The sequence below is a fragment of the Cryptomeria japonica genome, chromosome 8 (genome assembly GCF_030272615.1).
Source record: "Cryptomeria japonica chromosome 8, Sugi_1.0, whole genome shotgun sequence".
Classification (NCBI taxonomy): Eukaryota; Viridiplantae; Streptophyta; class Pinopsida; order Cupressales; family Cupressaceae; genus Cryptomeria; species Cryptomeria japonica.
In genome coordinates this window covers 337,330,723-337,350,663 of record NC_081412.1, presented here as the reverse complement: position 1 = coordinate 337,350,663, position 19,941 = coordinate 337,330,723, and the positions used below count along the sequence as shown (strand labels likewise).

General features: G+C 35.3%; 2 protein-coding genes across 9 annotated transcripts in view; one reads left to right on the top strand and one right to left on the bottom strand.

The window, feature by feature from the left end:
* The window catches only part of LOC131079066 (tobamovirus multiplication protein 3), a 90,466-nt gene extending 83,462 nt beyond the window's left edge, over window positions 1-7,004 (top strand). The window contains exons 6-11 of one of the 2 annotated variants that reach the window (XM_058016956.2): window positions 5,436-5,508; window positions 5,668-5,713; window positions 5,800-5,863; window positions 6,059-6,112; window positions 6,342-6,419; window positions 6,512-7,004. In XM_058016956.2, the coding sequence (XP_057872939.1) occupies window positions 5,436-5,508; window positions 5,668-5,713; window positions 5,800-5,863; window positions 6,059-6,112; window positions 6,342-6,419; window positions 6,512-6,604 (408 nt within the window). In that variant the 3' untranslated portion in view covers window positions 6,605-7,004. Of the gene's footprint in view, window positions 1-5,435; window positions 5,509-5,667; window positions 5,714-5,799; window positions 5,864-6,058; window positions 6,113-6,333; window positions 6,420-6,511 lie in introns of both variants that reach the window. The other variant, XM_058016965.2, reaches the window with a different exon arrangement.
* The window catches only part of LOC131079082 (retrovirus-related Pol polyprotein from transposon TNT 1-94), a 74,868-nt gene extending 55,276 nt beyond the window's left edge, over window positions 1-19,592 (bottom strand). For all 7 annotated transcript variants that reach the window (XR_009113911.2, XR_009113910.2, XR_009113914.2 and 4 more), the window contains exon 1: window positions 19,428-19,592. Coding sequence is in view for 2 of the 7 variants with exons in the window: in XM_058016978.2 (XP_057872961.2) it covers window positions 19,428-19,558 (131 nt within the window). In the remaining 5 variants the exon portion in view is untranslated. The remainder of the gene's footprint in view (window positions 1-19,427) is intronic.
* Window positions 19,593-19,941: the final 349 nt, after the last annotated feature.

Genomic DNA, 19,941 nt, shown 5'->3' with positions numbered 1-19,941 from the left:
TATTGTGTGCACATTGGAAAATTTATTTAAAATTAATTGTAGATAAGTAGACACAAATGTAAACCGTGCATGATAACATATTGATAGTATTGACAAAAATCCTAGCATCTAAATATAGATAAAATTAAACCATGATAAAGTAGACACAAAATATGTATGAACAACGAGATAAAATATAACCTTGTCATAACAGTAAAAAATTATAGACTATTCACTTGTCATAACAGTAGAAAATTATCTCTTTTGATGGAAGCCTTGCCAAAATAAAATAGATTTAGCACTTTTTATCTTGTTAAATTTAAATTGAAAGATCTTTGTGATTTGTAGATTGGGAATTTTATTAAAAAAATCAAAGTTTGAAAACTCGGACTCGGCAGCCCAAAATAGAACTTGACCTCGGGACTTGACAAAAAAAAATCGTAGTTTTACAAAAAACAAAAAGAAATTAATGCATTTAAACAACATACAAGCCTATTTTGACTATCAATTTGTCGTAATTCAAACATTGCACGTCATATGATTTTTAAACACAATATTTAAAATTTCATAATTCATACTCAATAACTAGTGGGGGTTTGGGAGTGGAGACCCTAATGGGTTTGAGGGGTAGCAATGATAAGCTACACAATGTTAAAGTTAGAACTAGAAACATAAGACATAGAAATTTGAAACTAGAAATCTTATAAGAACAAGATACACAAAAAATTTATCCTGGGAAAACCCTCCACCTAAGGGTGAAAAACCTAGCCACACCAAAAATCAAACTTTTATTAAGGCACAAATTTGAATACAAAGCTCTCAAGCTTAATCAAGCAAGGATCTAAACATGATTGTTTGCACTTAACAATCAACATAATAAGTCAATAACATCTTAGGAAAACTGATGGTTTCTACCATACGGCTAGCACATAAGCTCTCTGCAATATGAAATACTCATACATCAATCATATATGAAGAGAAGATACAAAAACGCAGATGAAGATCCAAAGCTTCTCACACGGATGATCTCATAAGCAAATATATATATCTCGACTCCCTTATTAACATCTTGCACACACCCGACAACTTGCTAACGCTACTATATATAAGAACAAGGCTCGAAGATATCTCTTGATGGAGGAAGACGGAAAGCTGAAGTGCCATAAGATATCACCAGTTACAAAGTGAGCCATTACATAAATCGGTTATCAAAAGAGCCACATAGGCGATGAAACAATGTGAACCTCTCAACGGATGAAATACGAGGAGGAAAGAAATTGCTGCTAGCACACACGAGGCTCCCACGAAGTTGTTATTTCATACACACAGGTCGGTGACGGTTATCAAGGAAGCCATTACCCTTCTAGCTATGGAAGAACCCAAAGAATCAAACGCAAAACTCAAAAATGCCAAACGATATAGATTCACAACCATTGCAGGAATAATGAAGTCTCCTGCAGCTAGAAACATTAACACACAAGGTGTTAGATATGAGGAAAACCCAATGATAGAAGGGGTGTGGGGAAACATACTTGCATTTCCTTGTGGGTTGGAAGTGGGGGTTCGAGGTCTATGTCCCCAAATTTTTTCTTTGGATGATTGCAAATGGACAAGTTTGAACCAAAATATGAAGAAATGGACACCTGCAGACCTATTTTGGGCACCAAACAATAGAATGAAATTAAAAAACAAAGATGCAAATATCGGCGATAAATCAGGAAAACCGCGATAAATTGCAATCCATTTGCGGAAAAGATAATCGCGAAATAAATCGACAACGATTTATTCACGAAAAATCTCGATTAAATTGCGATAAACATGCTAAAAATTGCGGTTTGACAAAAGTCAAAGTCACAAACCCTAAATCTGTTGCGCGTGGGATGAAAAAGCGTTTTTGACTTTTGTTTTTGGTTTTCGATTGCTTACGCCTTACGACTTGCGGCTTCAAACACTTGTTTTGTTGCTTCAAACACGAAATACGATTTGCGGCTTCAGACACGAAATACGATTTGCGGCTTCAGACACGAAATACAATCTGCGGCTTCAACTTCGACTTAAAGAAATAATAATATTTTAGTGTATACATGTGTTTTTTTAGAATATTTTAGTAATATGCTATTGTGCTCTATAAATTTAGTGTATACATGTGTTTTTTAGAATATTTTAAGAAATTATTTATTTTCAAATGTTCGATAATTTTGCTGATTCTCGATTTTTAAAAAATTTTCGGCCAAAAGTTTTACTGCCGATTAAGATATTTACATCTTTGTTAAACAAAACAAAAAAATGTCTTTTTTAGCCATCTAGGCGTTTTGAAGCAGGCGTGAGAGTCCTAGGTTGGGACTCACAAGTCTGATCTTGGGACTCATGAGTCCGACCCTAGGACTTGCGCGAGTCCTTTGCAAAAACTTGGGTTTTTTTGGGGTGACTCGGCAGGATGTGGCTCGTGAGTCCTTGATGAGTCGACTCGGCGAGCCAATGGACTCGCGAGTCCTAGCTGAGTTTTCAAACTATGAAAAAAATTATTCATTTATTTGTATGCATTGGTTGAATTTTGTGTACATGCTATTTATCTAGCATGAAGTTATACAATGTATTTGCAATAGTGTTACGGTGAAAAATTGCCTACCTTCGACTCAAATGCACTATCTCCCAACTCCTTGCAAGTTTGCAACTAGTTGCTCTTTCTATGCACACCCTAACAAGCTCCCATTTGTAGTCGTTTCCTAAAAATGTTTCACAGCTGCATTATTCATTAAATATTTCACCATTTCGCAGGTTTCAAGGGTTTCAAGGTAGGTGAGAGATTTACTAAGGTTTTAGACATAATTTAAATGTGTTTTTTACGCGATTTTAATGCAAGAAAGTTGTTGAAAATTGTAGTCAATGGTTTTTTAAAATGACAGGATTTTTTGGGGGAACAAATTGTTTGTGGGAAAGATTCACAGAAAATCAGGATATTTTGGAAATTTTTGCTTCTATGAGCAGCACTAATGTTCTTTTTCTTTAACATTTTCCTCAAAAATAGTTTCCTATTTGCCTATGTTTCAGATTTAGCGTGCAGTTTTCTGAGATTTTGGTTCATACTATAACTTTCAGATTTAAGACTTGTACAACATATTTTAGAAATGTCCAATTTCAGTTTTCAATTTTGAATTTTTGATCCAAGTTTCAGATCTAGGGATATATTAGTTATTTAATATTTTAAGATTCAAGCTCCTGATTTCTAGAGATCAATTTTGGGGTCATAACAAGAGTAACATAGTCATTGACTGTGTCTTAGAATCCCTTTTGAATTGGAGATTCATTTCTGTTTTCAGTTTCATATTTTGTAAGATTTAGACCAGCTATTGTGGCTATCAAGTTGGGCTTTATAACCGTGGGGCTTTTTATTTTTGAAATTTCAAGCATTGATTTACTCCTACACCAACTAATGCTTTAATTAGATTATATTTGACATGTAGAAGCTAGGCCTATTCTAACATGCAGACCATGATTAAATTAATTTTTCAATTCTTTAGGCAAAAAATAAAAAATGTTATTGTTGTCATTTTATGACACCATTGGTCCATCAATGAGAATCGATTAGAGATATGTTCCATGGACCAGTGCTGCTCCAGTTGATCAAGGACAAAGCCAATGGAATCAAGAAGTGTTAAGTGTTGTCTTGTCGGGAGGTGAGTTCCTAAGCCTTTTCCTTCTTGATCCTTGAATCTCAGAATTCTGGAATCTCCAATTCCTAAGCCTTTTCTTTCTTGAACCCGGAATCTTGGAATCCCAGAATTCTCAGTTCTGAGCCTTTTCCTTTTTGAACTCAGAATCTTGGAATCTCAGAACCCCCAAGTTCCAAGCCTTTTCCTTCATGACCCCGAAATCCCAAAACCCCCAAGTTCCAAGCCTTTTCCTTCATGACCCTAGAATTCCTTGTTCCCAGCCTTTTCCTATCCCAGAATCTCGAAGCCCTTAGATTCCAAGCCTTTTCCTTCATGACCTTGGAATCTTGGAACCTCCAAGTTCCCAACTCCTCTTCGCTTGTGGCAAGACCCAACGTCCGACTTCAGACACTTCCAGATGATGTGATCAACACTCGAGGTTCTTAATGCTCCACCAACCCTGCGACTTGTCTACTTTCATTCGTGGAGCTACATGGGTGCATTTAATCCTTTTTGCAGGATTGCCATCAAGTGGAGTATAGGGCCATGCTTATTTATGGTTACTTGATGGCCTTCATGTCAGATCTGCATGGTCTGACTTTGGAATGTTTGACAACCCACCTTCTAGAAGTATTTTTTTTCTTGGGATTGCCTTGTTAAGGTATGGCTAGGTTGCTTGCATGCACACCATGTCAAGTCTGTGCACTTCCCTGTTTTACCTAACATTCCTCTGTGCACGCCAGGGTCAAGGCTTCCTCTCCTTGACCATTGGTCTCTTCTCTGTGACCAGTTTTCTATATATAGGCTTTTAAGCCTCATTGTAAAGGGTTCTCTCCCTGTTGCCTTGAGCTACTCTCTTCTTTCACTTCTTTTGAAGATTTGTATATTTTCTTGCAATTTTGCAACTATAAGTTTGGCCATTGGCCTGAGAATGAATTAAAATTATCATTCTTGCCTCTCTTTAACTTATGCATGTTGTGTATGTTTCCATGTTGTGTATGTTTCCTTACCTTCATTATAAGTGTATGTTTTGTGGCTTTTTCTCATGTATATGCTATGTTAACTTGTTTCTGAGTGTGACTTGTGGGAAACCTTCTCCCCTTTGACATTCAACAAATTCTAACCTCCATACATGCGTTTGGGGTCATTCATGCAACAAAAGTTTGTGCATCTCCAAAGTATTTCAATTGATGCTTTGTGTCATTTCGTGGTGGGGAGAGGAACATCTCTTATCTGGGTGCATCACCTCCTTTCATTTTAGCATTTCCTTCTCCCCTTTTCCTCTGCAAGCTGTTAGGATAGGTTTAGAAGTAGAATTTGGAGTGTTGAGTTGGTTCAACACCTGCATTTGGATTGAGAAGGAAGCCAGCTTTCTCCAGAGATTCAACCCCATTGTGCAAGGTCCCACACTTTGGGGTTGTTTCCATGTTTGACGAGGTTGTTGAGTTGATAGCTCAACAAGGGTGTAAACTTTTGTGACAACAATTAAATCTAATAATAGCTCATCAAGGGTGTAAATTTTTGTGACAACAGTTAAATCTAATAATTTCAATAATGTGAATTGTTTATCTAAATTTTAAAATCTTATTATAGTCTCCAAGTTGAATGGAACAAAATTGAGAATGGAATATATGATATATCTAATCATCTTTTAATTCTAATCTGATCAAAGAAGTGAATAATGTTATTTGGAATTCAACTTTGAAGGATCCGAAATTGATTCTTTTTAGGTTTTTTTTTACATGCTTGGAAGTACAAGTGTCTTGGAAAATAAGAAATAATCTTTCTTTATTTACTCTACAGGTATGCATATGGATTTACTTGTGGTGCAGTCAGTCTGTATTTGTTGAGATTTTATCGCAAATATTTTTTGCAGGTATGAGTTGTTTCTTTTGGGAAATGTGAACTAAACTTTCAAAGCTTCCAATGCAATTTGGTATATTGTCAAGTAGAGATATGGATATGCTTGCAAAGGAATTTTATTGACTTCTTTTTTTCAGTTCATTTTTTGTAACTTGGTCTTTGGTATTTCCAGGTGTTTCCTTCTTTGCAGCATTGGGTTTTTTGCTTTATGGCGGCAGGTAAACATAATACAAATTTGTTAATTGTAGGGATTTTTAAATTTAGCTGCTAGAATATTTGGTCTCATACTGGTGACTGCTGACAGACTCTTTCTCATGCTTCGTCGCTTTCCAATTGAATCAAAAGGGCGTAGGAAGAAGCTTCAAGAGGTACAGCTGTGGATAGAAGATCATTTGGGTGCAGCACTTCATGGAACGCTTGTACTTTCAGAGAAATATTTACATGCTTTTACTTTTAAAATAAATGGTCACATGCTTGTACTTTATGAGAAATATTCATTTCTTGTACATTAGAAAGGATTTAATCTCATGTGAATTTAGTAAGGTTTTTGACATTAATGACAGGTGGGGTATGTCACTACCATATGCTTCATGTGTTTTCTGATAAGGTGCATCATGGTAAGCTATTTCTTTCAGTTATTTTCATGGTATGTGATAATTTTGAAGCATTCCATATTGAAATTTTTTACCGTATTGAATAATGAAATCTGGTCTGATTTTCATAGTGAGAATTCACAAGTATGTTCTAGGTCTAAAAGAAAAGACATCTTTCTAGTTTTCCTAAAGTCTACATGGATTTTATATTTGTTGAGTCAAAAGTTCTAATGTCTTTTGACTAGCACAACAGATGTTTCTCTGTACATTTGACAAAGGTGCAAACCTTGACGTTTTGGATCATCCAATTTTAAACTTCATATATTACTTGGTGAGCTCCATAAATTTTGCATTCTGGCCATTTATCTTTGGTGGTGAGCTTCATTCTCTTACAAGTCAACTATACTTTATGTGGTTTAACAGCTAGTGGAAATTATTCCATCTTCACTTGTTCTTTTTATACTACGGAAATTACCTCCAAAGCGCGGTGCAGCTCAATATCATCCCATTCGTTAGCATGGAAAAGAGCATCCCCACTTGTTAGAATGGTGTAGGGTTTCAAAGCAACATCACCAATCATTATAAGCAGACAGTTCACGTTGCCAAAAAAGCTCCAAGGCAGAGAGTGACAATGGACTCTGGGTACAACTGTGAAATTTTCTCCAGTTCCATTATTTATCAGTTTTGAGCTGGAAATGCATATTTATCCATATCAATGTATACTTGTATCACGCCAGCAGTAAAAATGCTTGTGTATTTTATAAAATTGGACAATGGTAATTCTTTCTTGAAGTTTGATTTCTCTAGTTTGAAGCTTACAATCTGTATTATAAAGGAGGATGTCGGATTTTGTAGCTTGTATTGTGAATTCTTCTGACACTTTTATAATTAGCTCGTTACCATAATTCTTTGGTTAGACTTAATCTCAATAATGATTATAATTAGTAGTTAGATATCTTTCCCTTAACATGCTCTATGTTCACAAGGAAAATTCAATTCATTGACTTGATCACAGTATTGTTGTGAACTCTTAACATGTTTGATTGTTCGATTCTGTGCATGGAAACTTTTGTAGTTCTTTCCTAGATTGTATAATTTTCTTTTGCTATTAGAATTCACTACATTCCACTCTTAGTGCCAAGATATCTGCGTTAGAATTGTAGTGTTTGGATTTGTTAGTGTAGCAACTTTCAAATAGACGCGGACCTTCTTAGGTTATGACATCATGAAACCATGTTAAGACCATGCAAATGAAGGTCTTTTGTGTGTTAGGCATATTTTCCAATATTTTAATTTGTTTTATGAGAACATCAAAATCAAATTGTTATCTGGTGTGAAGTAGATATTGCAAGGTGTGGATAAAATCTACATCTTCCGGGAATTATGCTTGGAGGCTTTGGTCGAGACATGTCAAAATCAGTCCAAAAGAGGTCTGGAGCTGTGTAGAGGTGAGAAAAACCGAAAAATCCAATTTTCAATATTTTCTTGTGTTTCAGTAATTTGCATTTTCGAAGGCCTTCAGAGCGAAATTCGGGGTCTGAATTGTCCTAGTCCCTTAACTCGATAGCCGAAGGCATAGTGTTAAGGGAGTGAAACTAGATCTTTTGAAGACCTTTCCAACGGTGTAAACTGTTTGAGATTTCGAGTGCCGAGCGGAAAGTTATGATCCCGCCAAGTCAAGACCATTTTTTGTCGTTCGCACGAAGTAGGTATGAGCACGCCACATGTCAGCATGGCGTAGTTTCTCGCATGCCCGCGACTTCGCACTCTCCCGAAGGCACGCGAGAGTGCCACGTGTCAGCACCGCTGGGTGTTCAACGACGAAGGGAAAAGATGGCTCCAAGAGCTCTGCCCCGCGTGCCACGTGGACCGACAAAGCATGGGCCCAAAGATGTTTTGAGCCTGGGGAGATTTCAAAAGCACGCCTTTGTTCCTTTCAAAGGTGGAAGGCAGCAAGAGGCACCGCGTGGCGAAACCGGAAAGCGCGAGCGCAAACAAAATGAGAAGCCCGTGTGATCAAGCAGTTGCAACAGAAAAAAGGGAATTTCTAGGTGGCAACCATGCCACACATATGGGAGGAAAATAGTGATGCAAAGATCAAGCTCACGACAGCTGCAACAACCTCCATGATGACGGTGGACACACGACAGATATGCAGGGGTCTTTTCAGTTTCAACTGTCGTTTTGGATAAAAGGGGTTTTTTCTATATAAGCCCGAGGGCGCATTGTAAAAAGGGTTCAAAACTAATTTTTTTGGGAGATATAGACTGAGACTCTAGAGGAATCGAGCCTTTAAGTTGTGATTGTATTTCTGAAGAGGGGATAATCAAACTGTGCCTACAGCCTCTATGATTACTGTTTTTCAGTATGCTTTAGTAGTTTTCTGTGCATCTTTGAGATTCTGACATAACTTTAGAAATATATGCCTAATACTCTGCCGATTAAATTATGTTTTTGCACTTGTTATCTGGTGGATGTGTGGTGTGTATTGCTTTATGCTAAAATAAATTTTGGTCATATCTTGATTACTGGGCATATAGATTGTTGAATGGGGCTTGGAATAACATGTATGTGAAGTTCTTTGTGCCCCTTATTGCATTAAAATCAATTGCAGCGTATCGCTTTAGAGTAGATTTGCTTTAAATGTTTCCTTCTTTCCCTTTTCTCCCCCCAAATGAACGAAGAGACGGCTTCTAAAATCCCGGAGGTCACTCAGTGAACACGTGCAGGTCCATCATCATTGAGTTTCCCATAAGGTTGTTTTCATAGAAACAATTTTATCGATCAACACAAGGTATAAAGGAGATTTTGTAAGTTGAGTTAGTACAAATCTGCAGTCACTTTCAACTAGTTCTTTTTATTGCAAAGATTGGAGCCATGTTGGAAGCTACAGTAACAAACCTCGTCTGTCAAAGCTCCTAATTGCGGGGCACACAAAATTTCACTTTCATCATTCTTATTTTTCCATTTGGACCTTTACATTACCAGGTTTCAGGTACAATTTTTCTGTGGTTTTAGTATTTTTTTTTGGTTATGCATTAGTTTGGACCAACGTTTAGCAACACAATAACAAAACATTGCCTATGGAACTTTTTAATGCATTCAATAAATTGAAAACATGAACTCTTGCTTTCGCTATTTATTTCTGTACTAGTTTCTTATTATATCGACCTATTATGATGTCATATCATCTGGTAATTTTTCATATATTTTCAGTTTTTTTTTAGTTTGATGTATAATCTCTTTCTCAGAAATTGTGTTTTCATTTTACGTTATGTTTTCTTCAGAGACCATTTTAACCTTTAGGAATCTACTGGTCGTTTATATAGTGGCTCATTTTTTTGTATTTGTTATTACTGCCACTTTTTGTTGTATTTTTCTAATCTCTTTGTAAGGATGACCTTTCGTCGTAGCAGTTTCATAATAAATCTTAATTATTGATAGCTTCCAAACACATGTTTTAACTTCTAGATGCATATGGAGGAAGAAATCGTATGGCTGCTTAAAATTAAAAAGGGTGTAAGAGTTTCTTCTAGGCAGAACATTTTCTTAAGGACGCTATTTGTAATCGTAGCACAAGCATAATGCAAAAGTCTATTTCATTTTGATGATTACCCGTGATTGAAGATCACGGGCTTCAAAACAAATTCTATCTGAACTTAAAAAATCAAATGAGCAGTAGAACTTCATTGCCAATAACCCGTTGTTTAATGTCACAGTGAATGCATATATGTACAGTTAAGCACACTAAAATGCAACAGAATTTGGTGGTTACAATGCAGGTCTGAAGTCAATAGAGTCAATATTTTTAGTTATGTTTACTAATGATTTCTGGCATGGAATTCTTTGTTTCTTTTAAAGATTTACAATGATGCGACTATGCACCTATTGTGTTCTATGTTCCTATTTTACTGTAGTTATTGTAAGCATCGGGGTAACGACATTTTGAAAACTTGTATTTGCGAATGAAGTTTTCTCATGAATTTTCGGTTGTCTTTTTGAAAGCCTGGACTCTAAAGGAAGTATGAGATATACAAAATTTTCTTAGCAAAGAAATGTGTCAGGTGGTTGCTTTCACTACTGCTCTTTATTAGGTACGCCTAAGTTGGCCTAGTGGTGGAGAACTTGTGTTCTTGAAAAAGAGGTCACAAGTTCAAATCCCGCAAGGGGATAAGGTATGTACGCCTTGTTTGTAGTGCAGTTAGGTACCTCCTGCAAGGAGTATGAGGTAGTCCCATATTGCTCTAACCAATCTGTAACCCATATAGGGATTTTTGGCATCGTGGACTATAAAAGATCCATTCCTTTCCTTTCCTATGACCGAGAGGTGTTAAGTATACATAGTGATATACATGCTGCAGAAAGATGCTTCTGAGTGAAACGACCATGGCCAAAAAGAGACCATTAGGGGGTTCTTAAACATTAACCTATATTGTTTCTTTAGGCACTAGCTAATGAAGCGATCCGATTGGCAACAGGGGGTTAAGAGTTTAAATGACAAGAACACGGTTGGGAATGGTGCCAAGAACTTGCTTTAGAATGTCGTTTGAAAACATCATCTTATCTTTGTTGGATAAATAATCCCTTTGGCATTTTTGGTATAGGATCTAATGAATATTATGTTTGGTGTGGTTGTGAAGGGAGGTTGAGAGGAATCATCATTTATTTCTACAATAATATACTATTTCATAAGATAAGTAGACATTTCTTCACCCTAAGGGAAAAATCTGAACATACACAACGTACACATCGTTTACTTCATCGTTTATTTCTACTCTTACATTTCCATGTATCAATCAAATAGATACACTATGTATTTTCAATTAGATTTGCATTTATGGATCCATCTTCACGTGCATAGTGCCCTTGATATTTACCTTTTTTAAATCATTCTACCAATCCTATTAAGGAACTATAAGATGTATGAGTTTTCTGGATATTTTATCGAAGAAATCAATGAAGTTTGTGATTGTGTAGTCTAGGAATTAGAATAGTGCTTAAGCTTCATGAAAAGAGGAAAACAAATTTCGTTTTTAACTTATTAATGTATGGAAGTATACTATTTTAAGGAGCTTGAGGAGGATCTCAACCCATGCGTTGATTTTAATTACTCGTTAGTGGAAGAAAGTTCTCAGTGTCTCTCTTTTAATAATCTATAGATGAGATCATCTAGAACAAAATTTGGGGAGAAGTCTAGGGGGTTGAGTTCAATTCGTTAGAATGTTGGGCTCTCATTATAGAGATTCAAGTTCAAATCTCCAAAGGGACGACTAATAAAAAATTCTGAGTTATGACCCCTATTCTTCTATTCTAATGTGAATGTAATATTTAATGTGAATATTTAAGTTGTGGCTCTTGGTATTCCATTGTTAGGTTCTAGTATGGACATTTGCTATCTAATGTTAATGATTGAAAGGAGCTAAGTATTTGTATTATTTAGTATTTGTATTATTGGTGTTAATTAGCTCAACATTAATCTCATTAGTTTTCAAAAGGAGCTAAGAATCAGTTTCATTAATGCTTGTAGGAGCTAAAGGCTTAGTCACTTTATAATCAATTGTTTGCATCATCCATATTTGTAAACAAGAAGTTGTAACGTCCCCATTTTAGCCAGTTATCAGATGATGTGTTGTTAGCTTGTTTTGCCTTGGTCTCGAGGGCTAACTAGGACTTTTCAGGGACCAGTGAAGGAATTGGCCTAGGCAATTTCAGTTTTAGGCCAATCAAAGGTGTTTTGATAGGGTTTCCAGATACTATTTATAGTAAGTCAGTAGTGGCTCAGTGGCTGGAAATATTTGATGCATTTTATAATGCTAGTATTTACGGTGACCATTATTTGTCATCAAATTGCAAATTTAATGAGAAAAACATTAAAAGTTCCCTTTAAATGGGAGACGTAAGGAGTTAATGTTATTTTATTACACATGTTTAATCCCACTTTTGTGGTGCATTGGTAATTGTGCCCAAACTAAGTTATAAATGTGAGCTTGTTAAGCTATTAGAGACATCTTGATAATTGTATATTCTTGGAATTTGAGTTCTAGAGTAATGGAGATTTCTCGACTTTTGAGGACGAAATCCTTCATGAGCAACACTTCCTACGCTATTGAAAGATATAGTCTAGGAAGTTCAGATTGTTTCCATATAGGCAACACCTTTGAGTTTAAGTTTGTGGTCCAGACTTGGAGATTATTGTTAGTACATTATCTGGAGTCTGAAGAAGGCGATTTGGAAAGATGCATTTTGAGTTTACCCAATATTCATGCTTGCTGGCCCGTACTATAGTATCATTTGAGTCGTGCCTTGCTGTTGGAGCCATGCTAATGAGCAAAATTCATCACTAGTCTGGGCGGTGGAGTTTGGGATGGAGACGACGGGATTTTAGAGGGCCAAACAATGCATGTTAGCTACTCCTCGTGACTGGGTTGTAATCGTTGTCCAATGTCTAATGTTGGCAGCACCATATGAAGGTATCATTCATTATATTGAGGTCGAACGCACTGCATATCACAACGGGTATCTTTGGAGGAGAATCATGCATCAAAGTGAGACATTCATGACTGAAACAATACGTTGCTGCACCTGTTTCATAATTTGATTACTGAGATCGAACTGCTTGCCACCATTTGGAGGAGCTTTCAGCGTTGGACATACTTGTGAGTACTAATTTGTAACGTCCAGATTATCTGGGTACCATTGGTCTATATAATAGATTTGATTTTCTGAACTGGGTTGTCAAAATATTGTATTAAATCTGAATATATTGGCTGTGGGAAAAATCTAGAATTTTCATTCGAAAAAAACCATTGTATTTTGGCAGTTGTTCCAAACTATAGAATTCTTTTTTTCAGTCTTTGTTGCAAGTTTTTTTTCATTTGGTAATTCATGAGCATTGCAAAATTAAGCACATTCAAACTATCATTCAAACCGTGCAAACAAACTCAAAATTATATAAGGGTGGACATACTTGGGTTATAGAGCATGCATGCAAATTGTTCGACAAAATTTCATTGAATGTAAAGTCGAAGAATTAGACCAGAATAAGGGGTGTCATTACAGAAGTAGTAGAAATTTCATTGAGAAATATTCCTTAAAACATTTAATGAGAAGTTAAATGTTTCCTTACAAAACTTTGAGAAATATTCCTTAAAACATTTAATGAGAAGTTAAATGTTTCCTTACAAAACTTTAATGTGGTACTGGTCCATACACAGAGCTGGATGGTTCACTTAAAATCCTAAAAGAATAATTTTTTTATAGTTTTGGTTTTTGCATTTACTCAAATATTTGATTGACAATTGAAGTTAGCTATAATTATCACACCTACTGTAGAAGACATCATATTGTAGTACATAGAGAAACTCCAACTAGTATAGAAGAAGGTTGAATTTTTTGGGAGACATTGTGCTTTCTATATACATTTGTAATATAAAACCTAAAGTTTAAATTGAGGTAAAGATATTTGGTATAAATTGTGGCAAAGTTATTTGTATGACTATGAAAAAAGAGGCTCATTTAGGAAAAAAATGCTATGCATCAAATAAAAACTGTGAGATATCAAGTTTTCAGTATTTAAAAAACCCATTCCAGAATGTGCATACAACATGTTTAATGCCAACACCATGTTTAGAGTACTCATACTACCTTTTATTTTTGCTCAAATCTACTATTAGATGTAAAAAATATGAAATCAAATTCTAAACCTAAAGTCCCATCTCCTTGGAATTAGTGTATTTTTCAGAAAAAAAAATAAAAAAAAATGATTCTTACCAAAAAAGAAAAAGAAAGAAAGATTCTAGAATAGTTGAATAAGGATGTTTTCAGCCTTACATTTTCGTTAGGTCCCATTTTTAGAAGACTCTGAATTTTTTTATGGAACATGGTCCAACCCATTTTGTGTATTCAACCTACCATATGATTGCATGAGTGCCCAAGTATTTTGCCAATGAAGATAAAATTTTACTTTCTATAGTAATTTTTTTTCCACCTTATCTTCAATGGGTTTGTTCTCCTCCATCCAAAAGTATATATGTATATGTTCATAAATATTTATCATAAATCTATGTTGCTTCTGTTTTTGGATTTTCACATAGCTCACATATAGTGATATTTTTTATGATTTTTCGATAGTGTGTAACTACTTCATTTTGATTGTAAAATCTATTTCCTTTTAAAAAAAATTGTGATATCTATATAATACTAGGAGTTCATTTGTAAATGAGTACCTAGTGTGGTCTTTTGGAGAGATTATTTTTGTGTATTATCTCTTTTGGAGAGTTTTTTTTCCGATGGAATTTTCTCATTTCTTTATTTGTGAGAGATTCATTTGTACATGGGTACCTAACACGGTCTCATAGCTAGGATCTATCTTTGCATCATTGCATTGTTTCAACTTTTCTCATTCCCCCTCGTTTACTTGAGACATTTTTTACTTTATGTCTCAAATCATAATATTAAGACACATGTCATAATCTTATGCTCTCCTATGTCTCTCACCTTGGCCTATATAACCAAGGGATTCTCATTGCAATCAAAACCAATCATAATTCACACTCACATATTGTGAATTTGTATTCTTTCATATAACAAAAATATTCTCTAATGTTGGGTCTCTCTTGTGTTTTAATTTAAGTTCCTGGATCTAGAGTGGCTATTTTCATAGCCAAATATTGCATGATGTAGAGAATTCTATACCAACCATTAAAATCTTTGAGAAAGTGAGACTTGAGGTGGGAGTTGGAACATAAGTAAACACCTTCATGATATTTTGGTACTTTTCCCTACCATAAAATACTTGACATTGACCAAGGGTCGTTCTCTAACTGATGGAAAATTCTTGATTTTTAGAACCATTTTCTCATTCTCGATGAATCTCTTCCATCTATGTGGATATTGGCATGGAGAGAAAAACAAGAAAGAATTGTCTTCTTTGTACTTGTATGAAAGTACATTAGACACAATTCTTTTCCTTTCTTGTAAATAATCTCATAAGAAAAACTGAGCATTTTAATTATCCACTTTACACCCTTTGTTGCAAAAATATTTTAAGCTATGATGACCAATTTTTATCTAGAATTTTTAGCCCGAGAGGGAAGGATGCCATAATTGAACATGATGGAGAATATATGTCATCTTTTTTTATATGTAGATTTAGTGAGATTTTGTATAGTCAATTGCTTGTTGGTGACAGACAAATCCTCACATCAAAATAACACCCATACTTGTCCCCAAAATCACATTCTAGGAAAATAGTTTGTGAAAATCAAACATTGCCAAAGGGAAGGAATGTTATATCAACTTTCGGAGTCCATGCAAAGGAATTACTTTTGAGTAGTGTCCTCAAAGACATCACAATTTTACCATGGATAGAAATAAACTTGTGGTAGTATGCAATCAAGCCTAAGATGGATTTGGGTTTAGGGTACTCCTCTATCACCTCATTCTTTTTTAGATTGAATTGCACTCCCTCTTACAAAAGAAATTGGATTATATAATCTACTTATTATACTTTGAAGGAGTACTCATTTTATTTAGAGAAAAGGGAAATGATCTTTCAAGATCTTAAGAGATATTTCCATAGGCTAAATGATAAGCTTAAATTTTATTGTAAGTTTGAATATCATTAGAGAAGACCAAGATGAATTTATGGAGGCAGGATTTTTGCAACTCATATTGGCCAATCTTTGAAAGGTAGAAGGAGCATTGATTTTAAATAGATATATCACGAAGGGCCCAAACATGTTGCAAAATAGCAATTGAGGTAAGAAGGACGAGTCTCATGAGTGGTGAGATAAAGAAAACCAAACCAGATAAACTAATCTTTTGATTAGAGCCAAACAAACTTAAGCTTTTCATAAACAAGGGTCTTGACCCTTAATTAAATACTACTCTTTCACGACATGAGAAAGAGAGACATAAGAGGCAACATGACCTTTTATCCATTTACAAACTACAATCCAAGTGATATTATCACACCCAAAAACCCACTAAGAAGGGAAAAGAAAGAAGTCCCCTGCCCCCTCTCCCCTCCCCACGAGAGGACAAACAACATATGAAAGAGTAACAATGAGATTACAAAGAGAAAGGCATCCAACATCCACAAAAGAAGACTAGACCGGAGCAAAAGCCAATGGAGAGATAAGAAGAGAGCATGTAGAAGGAGGAAACACAATAGGGTCATCAAAACACGACAAGGCCACTCTAAAAGCTAAACACTCATTAGAGCCTTGAGAGGAGTCATCCTTCAAAGAGACAAGATCCTCAATAGTCAAGTGATCACCATTAGCTTTCTTCTACCAAGTAGCACGACCCTTCTGACACCCCAAATAACAATCCAAATCCAAGTGGCTAGTAGTGAAGCAACAATCACATTGGAAAGGGATGCCCTTATAATCCAATGGTTGAGCCCAAAACCTATCTCCAAAATTAAGACCACGTCTCCATATAGAGGCCTCGAGAGCTCAATCTCCACCAAAACATGAGACCTTCTTGAACTGACCAATAAAGTTTCCGATAGCTTCATAACAAGATATCTCTCAAATTTGGAGGGGAAGATCCGAAAGTTGAACCAATACCGGATACACATTGAGTGGTTCAAAAAGGGGGTTGAAGTTTTTAAGCCAAGGCGTGAGAGAGAGTGTGCTTCCCCAAGCCCAAAACCGTCCAAGATTAAGTTTCTGTCCTTCAAAAAACAACAAGAAGCAATAAAGAAGCCTTTAGCATAGCGGTAAAATTCAATCTTACCAACTCCGAGAGAGCACTAAAAACCTCAAGCCCAATTGTAAAAATCCAAAAAGATCAAAGACCAGAAAATCTTCACACCGAAGCCCTACAAAGATGGAAATCTTAATTTTCCACCACATCTTCACTATTGACCACAAGAGAAAGGTTTGGACAAGATTTCCTCGAACAACTTGGGTAAAACTTTGAGCAACCCTGTCAGTAGCCACAGGAACAGAAGCTCCCACAATCCCAAACCCAGAAGAAACGACGCCCCCAATAACAGGCGCAAAAGACGCAAAAACCAGAGACGTCGAGGGGGTAAGGCCAGCTATAGAAACCAACCCAGCAGGCACACCACCTGAGCACAAGACCCTACAAAAGAGCCAAACACTGAAGGGGGATGGCCAACAAGACTAACACAAACAGCAAAACAGGAGATATGGAGCCAACAAGGCAGACCCCAGCGCCAGGGACAAGCACGGACGAGGCACCCCCATCAATTCAAGCATCCAAACACACGATCCAACAAGGGGCACCAATGGTTCAACAAGAGTGCCAAAACGGACAGGAGCAGTGCCATTGTTACATAACAAAAGGAGCATTACTTGAGCTAAAGGATATTATGAAGAATTTATAATGACTTTCATGAGTTACATGGCCGTTTTTGGAATATCTGTCCTTGACACAACATTGGTGACATTTAGAAAGGAGATCCAATTTTGTTAAAATGTTGGTTCTACAGAGCTCATTAAAACAAATCATCAAGATCAGAGTAGGGAATTTGTTCTTATAGTAAGATTCATGGAGGGAGATTTCTAAAAAATAGAGCTGGAACTGCTGAAATTTTTTAGAATATATGTTGGCAGTCTCATGAATTTTGCATTGTATTTCAGTTTAAAAATTTAAGCTCTTAAATTTAAAGATGTTCGCAGTCCTATCTTGAGTTTAAACTCTTAAATTTAAGCAAGCTGGTTGTAAATAAATTTAGTTTTCCTTCTAAAATTAGGATTGACAAGTGGCATAAAATATTTGTAAGCTCATGAAGCAATTTCTAGCCCCACCCCATTTTCACGTGTATAGAGCTTAAGCCCCCTCCATGGGACCCCTGCCTAAGTTTATTTTTTCATAAATTAAGGCAAATCCACCATCCACCATATTTATTTGGAACCATAATCATAGGGAATGAATAATTCTTGGCATTAGGTCGAATAAAACTTACTTCATATATCTCTTTAGCGATTTTTTTAAATGAGAGGAATAACAAAGTCATCATCATGTGGGAGATCAATCTATGAATTCCTCAAACATTTGGTGATATTGATCTAATAGCCCTTGCAAGTTGGAAGGATGAGAAATATGTGCATAAAGTTGAGCTTCACTAGAGTGATATTGTGCAATAATTTCAGGTCCTTTTTTAATAGCTTCACTATGTGGTGAGAACTAACCATTTGAATACTGCAAGAATTTAGACCTCGTAAAGAATAATAGTGGATTTGCTTTGTCATTTCAAATTTGTAAATAGAGAGTAGGGTTAAAGGGGGAGGGGGTCTCTGTAGGTTCTATATGGTTTGCAACTAGTTGTAGAACAATATTTTAGACAACAATATACATAGGACATAAAGTTCATGTAGCCTCCTATCTCATATTTGAGGTACAATGTAACTTCTTATGGCTAGCTTCCTATTGATAGGGAAAAATGATAATAATTGTATATAATTATCTTTGTAGTGGGGGTTCTTACTAGTTTTGAAAGAGATGAATATTGTATTGCATTAGGAAATGTGTCAAGTGAGTACTAAGTGGGTATGTGTTAATATGAGCAATTATGGACTCCTTGCAAGTAACAATAAATGCCTATACATTGTTGTATTTTGTTCTATTATATTTGCCTTATTTTATATTTTTTTTATCATTTTTAATAATTGTTTTTTTTTAATAATAATAAACAATCATTTTTTACAATTTGGGCATAAGAATGGATGTGCAAAGTATAAAAGAAAGTATCAAAATTAAAAATTTGATTGGATGCTATTGTGCACAATCATGTCCAAAATACCAGTGGACATGATGATATGTATACGCCACTATTGTAAGTGTAGTGATGTCTAGAAGATACTACCATTAAAAACAATAATATCTCCATAATATCCTAATAATCAAACATCAAAAGATAGGAAAAAATTATAAATAAAATAATTAAAGACAACTATTATAGTGTATAAAAAAAAAGAAAAAAAAAGAATGAACATAAGATCAAAATGTGCAATGTGAGAATGTTTAATCTGACAAATATATATCAAATGAAAAATCAAACTATGAAAATTAGAATTGTGATTTAATTTTAATGTCAAATCTTAATCTGACAAATAAATTCCAAATCTGTGTAAATCTCTAAAAATTAGGATTGTGATTTAATTTCAGTTATTTTAGCAGCTCATTTGCATAGGAAAATTTTCCCTCACGATTGGTGAATTGATTTTTCCCCCAAAATATACAACAAGAATGAAAAGTGTTTTTACAGATCCAAATTTAACCAATATACTAATGCGGCATGGATTTGAAGACCTATAATTCAATTTCACATTCGCTTAAGATGCAAGTTTAATAATAGACTCACCGAATAGTAGATGAGAGCTGATCAGTGTATTGTATTGATTGATCGTCCATTGTGTCTGTGTCTGTGTCTGCATCTGCATCTGCATCACAATACCAATACAAGACAGTTTGAGGTGAGGTTAGCAGAAGCATTTCGTTTAATGGGCGGGGCTTCAGTTGAGTGAGAATAAACGGAGAGGGAGATGCAGATGACTCAACTACCAATCACGCTTTCCTACCATTCAATTCTCAATTCCAAGTCAAATCATGTGGGCACCGTACCAAACGCTTCTCTACTTTATTTTTTATTTATATATATGTGCGTGCGAGACACCATTAAAACAAATTATCTAGGCAATAAGTAACAAAATCATTCAAATTGTAAGAGGAAAATAATCTCTTTATGTATATAGTATCAAATTTTAGATTAATGAGTAAAGTAATAAATCTGAGTAATTGTATAGTTAATATTAATTGAGAAAATTAAATGTAAAGAGGATGAGGGTATTAAGCTTGGTGGCTAATGATGTACAATT